Below are 12290 nucleotides of genomic sequence, written 5' to 3'. Positions count from 1 at the left end.
CCTGCGCTAAGCACTACACCTTAGAGACAAGCCAGAGATGACCAGTGTTTTAAAGATGAAGAAATGTAAGTCACTGTCCCAGTCCATTGCCTGTCCTTCCCCACCTGCTCCACTCTTTATCAAAGAACTACACTTCCCAGGCTTCCTTGACAGCCATCTTCCAGGTGGTTTCTGCCAGGAGGAGGCACTGGCAAGATTAAGAGCAGGAAAGAGGGAAACCAGTAGCAGACCAGCAGTTCTCCACAGCATCCCTGTTTGCTGGGCAATCTCCAGTAGGCTCCATGTCCTCCCAGCTGCCTCCACACAGCCCCTCACTCTGTGGCACTGGCTCCCACTAGCTTCTAGGGGTTGATAATACCATCTCCTCCCATGGTTCCTCCAGCCAAAAGCTGCTTGCCTCTTTCTGCTGTGGCTAATCTCTGGACTGTCCTTCTACCTTGCCCTCTGTTTGGCTTCTCAGCTTTTCTGTCACCAGTATTACCAATTTCCTATATGAAATTCCCTTTAAAAGACCTAGATGTCTCTATTTTCAGGATAAACCCTAACTGATAAAGCAAGAAATGTCATCTTTCTGGGCCACAATTTCCTTACCCTCTGGATACATGGTCTGGCACCATTTTGTCTTGTGAGGCCTGTATTAGTCCATTTCTGTTGCTTATAACAAAATACTTGGAACTGAGTACTTTGTAAGAAAATGAAAGTTATCACTTACAGTTTCAGAGGCTAGGAAGTCCAAAATACAGGGAACACATCTGGTGAGGGCCTTGTTGGTGGTGACAATGACCCAGGGGTCTCACATGGCAGAAAGTGGCAGAGCAGAGAGAGAGGGAGACTCTCATTTGTTCTCCTTTTAAAGCTCTCAGAACCATACCCATGACCACCATGATTAATCCATTCACTAGGGCATGGCTCTCAGAATCTGATCACTTCTCCAAGACCCCATCTTTCAGTTACCATAATAGGATTTCCCACCCTCAACAATTACAGTGGGGATTAAGCTTCAATGACTTTGGGGGGGGGGGTTTATCCACAGCATGCTGCCCCTGGTCCCCCAAAACTCATGTCCTTTTCTCATACAGATACATTCATTCCATCCTGAAAGTCTTAACTCATTTCAACTCAAAAGTCCGAAGTTAAGTCCCATCTGTAAAATCAAAACAAGTTATCCACTTCTAAGATACAATGGTGGAACAGACATTGAGTGCATATTCCCATTCAAAAAGGAAGATATAGGCCAAAAGAAAAGGGTAACAGGTCCTAAACAAGTCTGTAACCTAGCAGAGCAGGCATTAAGTCTCAAAGCTGGTGAATTATATACCTTGACTCTGTGTTCGATGTCCTCTGCATGATGGTATGGGGGTTGGATCCCCATGTTCTTGGGCAGCTCTGCTTCTATGGCTTCCTGGTGTCAGTCCATGCTTCAGCTTTCCCAGGCTGGCATTGCATGTTGGTAGTTCCACAGGTCTGGGTCTCCATGGCAGACTCACTCTCACAGCTCCAAAGGCATGGCGCTGATGGGGTTTCTCTGCTGCAGCTCTGACCCCACATTTCCATTTGGCATTAATCTAGCAAAGGTTCTATGTAGTGACTTCGCCCTTACAACAGATCTCTACCTGGGCCCCCAGGCTTTTCCATACATCCTTTGTAATTGGGGTGGAGGCTCCCAAGCTTTCACAGCTCTAGCATTTCATGAGCCTACAGACCTAACATCATATGAATGCCACCAAGGCGTCTGGCTTGTATTTTCCAAAGCTGTGCATCCAGCCACACTTGGCGCCAGTTTAGCTACAGCTGCAGCAGCCAAAGCAGCTGGGGTGCTGGTGCTAGAAGCAGCTTCCTGACGTGGCCTTGGGCAGCAAGCCCATGGAGAATGACTCAGGCCTGATCCTGGAGACCATTCTGTCTCCTGAGGCCTCTGGATCCATTATGGAAGGGTTGGCCCCAAAGACTTCTGCAATGCCTTCATGGCCTTTTCCCCCTTCTCTTAATAATCCCTTTCTTTTGCACTAATCTACTTAGCAAATGGTCACTGGGCTACATGGCCTTGCTTTCATGGCCAGGCTGAAAGCTTTCCTACTTTTTGCCTTCTGCTTTCTTCTGAATTATAAATTCTGGCTTTACCTCATGCCTTTTCTGCCATAACTGAGCATAGGCTGTTGCAAGTAGCCATGAAGCTTCCTTAATGCTTTGCTACTTAGAAATTTCTTCCATCAAATACCCTGGGTCAACACCTTGAAGTTCCACATTCCATAAAACTTTTGGGCATGAACAGAATGCAGCCAATTTCCTTGCCAGTTTGTAGTAAGGGTGATCCAGTTTCCAAAAAGCTCCTTTTTATTTATATCTTAGATCTCCTTAGAATGGTCTTTACAGTCCATATTTCTATTAGCTTTCTGGTCATCACCATTTAACCTGTCTCTAAGTTCAAAACTTTCCCTGGTTTTCTTGTCTTCTAAATTCTCACCAATAGCTAGGTTTTTTTCTAGACTGGTCCTTTAATTTCTTCCAGCCTCTTCTCAACATACAGTTCCAAAGCTGCTTCCACATTTTCAAGTATTTGTTGTAAGCAACATCCCACTTCTCTGATACCAATTTTCTGTATTAATCCATTTCATTGCTTATAATACTTGGAACTGTGTACTTTGCAAGAAAACAAAATTTATTGCTTACAGTTTCAGAGGCTGGGAAATCCAAAGTCTAGGGAACAAATCTGGTGAGGTTCTTGGTGGTGGTGATAGTAACAAAGGGGTCTCACATGACAGAAATGGCAGAGCAGAGAGAGACACTCTCGCATGCTCTCACTTTAAAGCCCTCAGAACCATAACCATGACCACCATTATTAATCCATTCACTACTACACAGTCCTACAATCTAATCACCTCTTCAAGTCCCCACCTTTCAACTATCATAATAGGATTTCCCAACCTCAACAGTTACAGTGGGGATTAAGCTTCAGTAACTTCAGGGGGCCATTCAATCCACTGCAGGGCCCTTTTCAGTTATAATTCACATGACCTAGAAAAGTTAAATGATTTGCTCAAAGTCTTACAGCTAGTTAATGATATATGCAGAACTTGAACCCAAATCTAAATAGGAAGGCATCACCATGGCAATGTGTTTCCCTCTTTAAATCTTAAAGTCCAGTTTGTTGGTATGCTTACCAATTATCTACAATGCAATTTACTTATAAAATTACATTGTCCTCCCCAATAAAAAGATTTCCCTGTCTTATGGACTTTATTTTTTACAATTTTGAACATTTTTAACAAAATTTGACATGTTGTTTTTAGAAATATTGAGGCGTTTGTGCTACAATTGAAAGGGTTCACATGCATGGTTTAAGTTGTTAGTCTAGGCAGGTTGAAACTTAGCAGATTTCTACATTGAGCTCCCATTTTTTATGTAAAAGCTTAACATGGGAAAGCAATTGGATACTGTAAATCGTACCCTGCACCACTGACTTGAACTTGGATAGTCTATTTGTCTTTTCTCCTTTTCTGCCCTGGGTTTGGTGGAAATAATACAGGCTAGTAGTGCTACTGTTTCAATTCCAGGCAGCCACTATCCTGTGCTTACATCAGCAACCCTGAACATTTAGCTATAATGATTGTTGTTTAACATTTATTGAGACCTGTTAGTAGGCTAGATGCAGAGAGATGGAGAATGAGGCACTTATCCTAATGAGTTGAAATTTGGAACACATCAGCTTTATTCATTTCAAGCAGCTTCCAGAGAAAATGGAACAGAAAGCTCTGTGGTGTTTTCTACTAGCCTGGTTATTTACAAGCCATCACAAGAAAAGTAAGAAAGTGCTTACTTCCTTCTCCAGAATTTTTTGGACTATCCCAGCAACAATGCACTCCTCTGACGGAGTAGGTCTGATCCTGTGACCCCTCTGGCTTCTTTGTTTTGTTTGGATTTTGTTTTTGTTTTGTGGCCGCTGGCCAGTACAGAGATCCAAACCCTCATCAGAGGCCCTGCATCTTTCTAGGACAAAGGCCAGATTGCCAAACTGGACAGACAAAGCCCTCACAGAGGGTCTGGTTCGGCTCCCTGTTCTCAGCTTCTGCACCTCCCATCTCAAATACCCACCCCCCCCCCCGTGTTCTCAGCAGTTCCTTGAATATCTCTCAGTTCCCTGACAACCCTTATACCTTTATACTCTTTGACATCTTTGTTCATGTTATTTTAGCTTCTCTCCGCTGTGTGCTTGACAGATTCCTGTAATCTTTCAGGAACCAGCTCAAATTTCACCTCCTCTGTGAAGTTCACCCTGATCCCTGCAGTGGGTATAGCTTTCTTACTACTCACCATAATGACTCTACCTTGTTGAGCCCCCTCCTCTGGGGCAGACAGTGAACTACACACCTCCTTTTCAACAACACTGCAGAAGTTTTTTCCCCATTTGACAGATGAAGAAATTGAGACAGAGAGATTAGCTCACTTGCCTAAGGTCACAGAGCTAGCTAGGAAGTGGCAGAGCAGACATTCCAGCAAGGTCTGTGGGATTCAAGAACACCTCGACCTCTCTGGGCCCTCTATTCCTGTGCGATGCCCTCACATGCTCTATCACAGCATTACTCACCTCACGAGGCTTCAAAATGACAAGTTTTCCTGTCTCTCCTCCCGCAGGAACCTTAAGCGCCTCCTGGGCACCTTGCCTTCTCCTCCTCTTTGTACCCCAGCATCTGCAACACAGCAGGTGTGCGATAGATGATTAATGAGTTTATTTTTTTGACATTATTATTAATCCTCCAGTCATCTCTGGTTCCTCCACATAGCTATGAAAACTTTTCCTGCCCTTTTGTTCTAGGACAGTGGTCCTTGATCCTGTCCCCACAGACTGGACACTCCCTGGAGGTGCCTGCAACAGAGAGAGCTTTGGGCTGTGCACCCTGTCCCTCAACACCAGGCAAAATAAAATTTAGCTCTCTTTCCACCTCCCAAGTCACTGGAGCCCTCTCTGCCCATTTCTTCCATCATAACAATAGGCAGATAGTATGGGTTATAGGGTCAGCCAGACCTGGGTTGGAGTTGGGGCTCTATCACTTCCCAGCATGTGACCCTGAGCACTTTTAGAACTCCTCCAAGCCATAGGGTACTCCTTTGTAAAATGAGGATGTTAAGAGTATCTATCTCCCAAGAAAAGGTAGTGGTCAGGCTTAAATGAGATTATACCTACAGCATTTAGCCCAGTGCCTGACATTAGTAAATGCTCAATTGACATTATTCATAATGATCATTATCTCATTTCTTGGTTTGGCAATTTCTGCACAAGTGTTCATGAATGTATGAACACACAGCTAGCTCTGTGATAGTCCATTTCTGTTGCTTATAACAAAATAACCAGAACTGGGTAATTTACAAAGAAAACAAAATTTATTACTTAACGTTTCCAAAGGCTGGAATGTCCAAAGTCCAGGGAACACATCTGGTAAAGGCCTTTGTGGTGGTGATGGTGACACAGGGGTCTCACATGGCAAAATGGCAGAGCAGAGAAAGAGAGAGATTCTCACATACTCTCCTTTTAAAGCCTTCAGAACCACCCCTATGACCACTGTTAAACAAGTCACTATGGCAAGGTCCTCACAATCTAATCACCTCTTCAAGGCTCCACCTATCAATTACCATAACAGAATTTCCCACCCTCACAAGTTACAGGTGGATTAAGCTTCAGTGAATTTGGGGGACATTCAATCCACTACACTCTGCCCATGGCCCCCCAAACTCATGTCCTTTTCACACACAAACACATTCATTCCATTCCCAAAGTCTTAACTTGTTTCAACTCAAAAGTCCAAAGTCCGAAGTCCCATCTGTGAAATCAAAATAAGTTATCTACTTCCAAGATACAATGGTGGGACAAACATCTTCCCATCCAAAAAGGGAGAAATAGGCCAAAAGAAAGGGGTAACAGGTCCAAACAAGTCCAAAACCCAGCAGGGCAGGCATTAAATATCAAAGCTGATGAATCGTGTACCTTGGCTCCATGTTCAATGTCCTCTGCACACTGGTGCAGGGGTTGGGTCCCCAAGTCCTCAGCTCCACTTCTATGACTTTCCTCAGATGAAGCTTCAGCTACCAGCTGCACACTGGTAGCTCCACAGTTCTGAGGTCTCCATAGTGGTCCTGCTCCCATGTCTCCACTAGACATGGCCCTGATGGGGATTTTCTGTTGCAACTTCAACCCCACATTTCTGCTTGGCATTGGTCTGGTGAAGTCTGTCTTCAGTGATTCCACCCCTGAGACAAATCTCTTCCTGGGCCCCCAGGCTTTTCCATATACCCTTTGAAACTGAGATGGAAGTTCTGAAGCCTCCACAGCTCTGGCATTCTGCAAGCCTGCAGCCTAAACACCATGTGAATGCTAGCAAGGCTTTTGGCTTGTGTTTTCCAAAGCTGCAGGTTCAGCAACACCTGGGGCAAATTTAGCCATAGCTGGAGCAGCCAAAGCAGCCAGAGTGCTGGTGTGGGAATCAGCATCCAGATGTGGTCCCGGGCAGTGAGCGTATGGAGGGCAAGACCATTCCATCTCCATAGGCCTCTGGGCCCATAATGGAAGGGTTGACCCCAGAGACTTCTGTAATGCCTTCAGGGCTTTTTTCCCTTCTCTTGATAATCCCTTTCTTTTGTACTAATCTTCTTAGCACCATTACACTTTTCTCCTGAAAATGCTCTCTGCTTCTCTACCACATGGTCAGGCTGCAGATTGTCCAAATCCTATGCTCTGTTTCCATTTTAATTATACATCTGCCTTTTATGTCATGCCTCCTTTTCTGCCATAACTCAGAATAGACTGTTGCAAGTAGCCATGCAGCTTCCTGAAAGTTTTGCTGCTTAGAAATTTCTTTTGCCAAATACCCTGGATTAGCACCTTAAAGTTCCACGTTCTGTATATCTTTTGGGCATGAACAGAATGCAGCCATGTTCCTTGCAAGTTCATAACAAGGATGATCTTTGTTCCAGTTTCCAAAAAGCTCCTTCTTACTTACATCTAAGATTGCCTCAGTATGGCCTTTATTGTACATATTTCTATCAGTATGCTGGTCACCACTATTTAACCAGTGTCTAAGAAGTTCCAAATTTTCCCTGGTTTTCTTGACTTCTAAACTCTCACCAGCAGCTGGGCTTTTTCTAGCCTGCTCCTTCAAATTTTTCCAGCCTGTCTTCAACACCCAGTTCCAAAGCTGCTTCCACATTTTCAAGTATTTGTCATAAGCAACACTCCACTTCTCTGGTACCAGTTTTCTGTATTAGTTAAGTTCTGTTGCTTATAACAAAAAACTTGGAACTGGGTACTTTGTAAGAAGATGAAATTTATTGCTTACAGTTTCAGAGGCTGGGAAGTCCAAAGTCCAGGGAACACATTTGGTGAAGGCCTTGTTAGTGGTGACTTCTTGACACGACATATCACATTGTGAGATGGCAGAAGCAGAGAGAGAAAGACTCTCATGTGCTCTCCTTTTAAAGCTCTCAGAACCATGCCCATGACCACCATTATTAATCCATTCACTAGGGCATGGTCCTCAGAATCTAATCACTTCTCCAAGACCCCACCTTTTGATTACCACAACAGGATTTCCCAATCTCAACTGTTACAGTGGGGATTATGTTTTGGGGAGACATTCAACCCTAAGCAAGAAATAATTAAGATATGGATTTTAACATAATTCTATTCAAGAAAGTTTTTTTGTAAGTAATGGCTCTTTAAGTTATTTGGCCTTCAAAGTTCAAAGGAATAAAATGTAATGGCAAAATATCCTCCAGGGAGACTGGAAATTTTACTCAATCTCCATCAAATGACAGCTTAGGTGGCTGCCCCTATACAGTGAATCTACCATTCACATCAGCAGATGATGAATTGGCTAATGCTTTTTTTTTTATTTGTGCTAAGGACTACTTTACCCAAACAGAAGACTCTCAAACCCTACGAACATTGCTGTAGTAATTCCAGTTCCTTCTTACTAGACTAATAGACAAAAGATCAAATTATCTTTTTTGCTAATGTTTAATGCTTTACACTTGTTCTCCAAGTTAATCTTCGCAACAACTGGAAAAGGCAGATACAATTATTTTTGCCATTTTATAGATGGAGAAATTGAGGTTTAGAGAGGTTGTATTACTTGATAAAGGTCATATAGCTAAAAAGTGGGGAAACGGGGAATCCATCCTAATCCTGTCTGAGCCCAGAGACCAAACTCCTATTCATTACATCATTCAATTAATTTTTAAAATGAACTTAAATAACTTTTGTGTATTCCCTTCTATTTTCAGATATCTGGAACATCCATCTTTGTAACCAGTAGTGTGTTGATGAATGTTTAACAACTGGCTCTACAGGAGAAAAATCAGTGCTTGCTCATTTCCATGGTGTAAATACTCCCAGCAAAGCTGATTTCAAGACACTAGAGTGATGTCAAACAGTTCACATATTTCTGAAAATGTAACCATCAGTTCTCAAGAGCCGATTCATATGGTGCATGCAGCTCCAGCACGCTACTGCTTACAGTCAACATTAGAGAACAGCTCTATCTTCTAAGTCAGTGAGTTTCAATCCTGGCTGCACATTTGAATTATCTGGGCACTGGTAAAAATCTGATGCCCAGCCCCCTCCCCAGAGATTCTGATTTAATTGATGTGGGATGTGGCTAAGGCAGCAGTATTTCTTTTTAATTCCTCAGCTAATTCCTATGTGCAACCAGGAGTGAGTAACACTGCTCTGGAAAAATATATCCCACTCGTCACCCACTTATTCATCAAAGATTTGATAGATATGTGATGTTATGCCATATCTATTTTACTTTTATTTTTTCCAGTTTTAACTTTTATGGGATGAGTAACCAACTATGCTTGTTTGTAAAATTTTGTATAAACTAGTCCACTCAAAAAATGATTTCTGCTACCTTTCTCTGTCATTTAAACAATGGCTAGAATATAACAAATGCCGTAAAGTATAGCTGTCATTATTGTTTTCATTGTTGGTGTTAGCACCTTAAATTTAATGATCTCTAACAACTTTTATAATTCTCTTATCCATTACACTTTATAATTTGCACTTGGTTGAGTCTCAAATGATTGATGCAAATATGTTTGTCCCCAGGACAAAATTTTCAGCATCTCTCCCCAAACAGACCCAAAATCAGGGATCTTCCTGTCCCTCGGAACAACCTAGCTCCCCTACCAGACCAAAAATGTAAGTATTTTGAATCTTCCTCAGCTTCCTTTGCAAGTGTTAACACGTCTAGACACAACTAAATATTATTTCAGTTTATTTTCATTTTTCAAGGGAACATCGGGGGCCAAAACTCGTAAGTTACAAGGAAATAGAGACAGTCTTTAAAGCTTCATCCAACTTGGTAAAGCTTATTTTTAAAAAAAGAAAAGAAAAAGAAAGAAAGAAGAAAGAATACTCCCTCTCTTCAGGAATTTTTGTGTTTTAACTATAAAAATGATAAGAGAAGTTTATTTTGCTATGTATTATTTAATGTTCTTACAAAGCTGCTTTAAAAATTCTTCTCTTAAGACTGACCTCCTGGGCCGGGCCGTGGCTCACTCGGGTGAGTGCGGTGCTGATAACACTAAGGCCACGGGTTCGGATCCCATATAGGGATGGCCGGTTCGCTCACTGGGTGAGCGTGGTGCTGACAACACCAAGTCAAGGGTTAAGATCCCCTTACCGGTCATCTTTTAAAAAAAAAAAAAAAAAAAAGACTGACCTCCTGACATTGCTTTCCTTACTGTGTTGTGCATCACATCTGTACTCACAGTCCCTGCATCCCAAAGCAAAAAGGAGAGGCTAATCATCAGGATTACTTTTGGCATCAATGATTTATTTTATAATATTTTATACAAAAAACCTCTCATAATATAAAATATTAATACATTCTATTGGGCCAGTAATCTTCAAACTTGAGTGTGCCTAAGTATTACCTAGGGTGCTTGTTATAAAGTAGATTCCTGGGCCCCACACCCAGAAATTCTTGCTGCCAGAATCCAAAATTCCAAGATCGGGTAACCCACATGCAGCTAAAGCCAAAAACTGAAACACCAGTGCTTAGAGATAGAGAAAGGTTTATTTGAATTGTCCAAAGCAATGAGACAGGAGAGAAAAATCTCTCCAAGTCTTGGGGAAATTAAGGGAAGTTCTGTGTTTTCTCCAATTCCAGGTAAGATCTTAGGTGACCAGGTTCCTTAGCACCAGTGGCAGCTGGAGCTGGGTCATCCAGTGGTCTCAATTTCTTTAAGAGCATTCATTCTTTCTGCAAAACAAACATAAATTCTCCTTGTGATGTTTGGCTCATCTCCTCAGCTTGACGGAAAACCAAACATCAACGACTTATATAATTATATTACAGGAACAAGAGGTATGGGGAGGGAAGTTAACAGCTATCAGCAAGCAAAAGTTTAACTAACACTCGGATCCTTAATTTTCAGCCACTGTTAAATTTGAAACGTCGACATTTCAGAATGCTTGTCAGCTTCATTCTGAGTTTGTATATCCTCATAGCTCTACCCTGAGGCAGGTTCTGTTATTTTTCCCATTATACAGATTGAGAAAACGAAGTCCAGAAAAGTTAGATGACTTCCCCAATGTTACTTAGGTAGTAAGTAGCAGAGCCAGCAGCAAACCTACATAACTGTGATTTCGCTGCCTTATGAAACAAGCAGTGTTTACCAGATTATTATTTCCTTTTGTCCTTTTCTTCCTATTCCACCCTACCTCATTTATGACACACACGCAAACGTGCGCGTGCATGCACACACACATGCACGCGTGCGCACACACCCTCCCCATCCTCTTAATTGCAGGTTAGATGATTTGGGAGCTACCCTAACCATTTCAAATGGGTTCCTCAACCTTTTTGTGCTTCAGTTTCCTCACTTTGTCTCTAACAATAGTGCCAAGCGATAAGATTGTTGGGAGAATGAAAATAACTTACGTAAAACACTTGGCACACTGTTTGCACAGAGTAAATATCTAATATATCTTTTATCCACCAGGCTAGAGTTTCAAGGGGACAAACCAAGAGTTCTTGAACTCTTTAGGTAAAAGCAATGAGCCACAGAGTCTTAGTACAACCCCATCTTTTTGCAGAGAAAAGGAAACTAAGAGATGGAGGGATATGTCCAAAGTCACACAGAAAGTTAGCAGCAGAAATCAAGACCTCTTCCTTGACCGATCAGTTTCTCTGCTGTTACTGATTTGTGTAAAGTGAGAGATTTGGGATGGTGTCGATTCTACCATTGAATGAAATTCAGGACTGAACCTGTCTTTAAGCAGAACTGTAGCCACAGAGACATCTATTTAAGGAACGAATCACTCAATCTTGAATTCTGGTGGAGCTTGGAGAAGCCAGAGAGGTTTTCCTTGCCATAGCCCAAGAGCTTTGCTTTTCACAATTAAGTTTCAGGAGAGAAGGAAAGTTAAAGATCTTAGATCAACTTAGCTCTACAAGAAAAAATGGAAGAGCACACTGTGCTTTTTCTAAAAGAAACCTGAGAAACTTTTAAGGTTTGCATAAAAGCACAACACAAATGTCTTGGAGCTTGTTTGGAGCCTTGTGCTGACTTGACCTTCAACAGCTTACTCCACCCTACAGAATAGCTCTGCCAGGCATGCACAGCGCAATCATGTTCTGATCAAACTTTGTGCAGTCTTGTATTTGTGAGTATTTTAAATCCCTGACTGCATGATAAGCCTGGACAGATATGTATACACAGCTTTCCTCTGCAGTCTAGCTCTCTCCAAGATGAACTTCTTAGAAATGCCTCCACTTGTTAAGAAATAACACTATTGTCCTGACACCATTCCTCATGAGACTCTGAGACAAGCAAATCTTCAAAGTCTCTCATTCTCTTCTCCCTCCCCAGTTCTATCTGGAGAACCTCTATGGACAAACCGAGTGCTTCCTGCTATTCCAAGTCACCGGGGACACAGAATGCCAGCTGACGAGAGTGAACACTTGGCCGATCCCAATGATGAAAATTAACTGTGGGCTGCGAACTGCAGAAATATAGATGATTTTTTTTTTTCAAGTCTCAGAGGACAAGAGTAGTTTGTAAGAACAAAGACTAATTTAGTAAGCTGCATCTATAAGCCATTCACAGTTTTGTAACTCAAAATTCTTTATTCCAAATAAAGACAATTCCTAAATAAGCACTTAGGATCTTTGGGTGTGCATATGTTGTTAAGTCTGTGAGTTTCTGTTACCTATGCATGCCAAAATTAAATTAAATTAAAAGTCAGAATATGTTAACAGCAAGGAAACTTAGCTATATTTGGTTGGTTT

General features: G+C 42.0%; 1 protein-coding gene across 1 annotated transcript in view; it reads left to right on the top strand.

Annotated features, from left to right (window-relative positions):
• ANKRD55 (ankyrin repeat domain 55) overlaps positions 1-11990 on the top strand; it is an 80060-nt gene extending 68070 nt beyond the window's left edge. Inside the window, exons 9-10 of the mRNA XM_063087850.1 lie at positions 9101-9193; positions 11872-11990. Of these exons, the coding sequence (XP_062943920.1) occupies positions 9101-9193; positions 11872-11990 (212 nt within the window). The remainder of the gene's footprint in view (positions 1-9100; positions 9194-11871) is intronic.
• The last annotated feature ends 300 nt before the right edge of the window (positions 11991-12290 follow it).

The sequence above is a fragment of the Cynocephalus volans genome, chromosome 2 (assembly GCF_027409185.1).
Source record: "Cynocephalus volans isolate mCynVol1 chromosome 2, mCynVol1.pri, whole genome shotgun sequence".
Lineage (NCBI taxonomy): Eukaryota > Metazoa > Chordata > Mammalia > Dermoptera > Cynocephalidae > Cynocephalus > Cynocephalus volans.
This window is presented reverse-complemented; position numbering and strand designations above follow the sequence as displayed.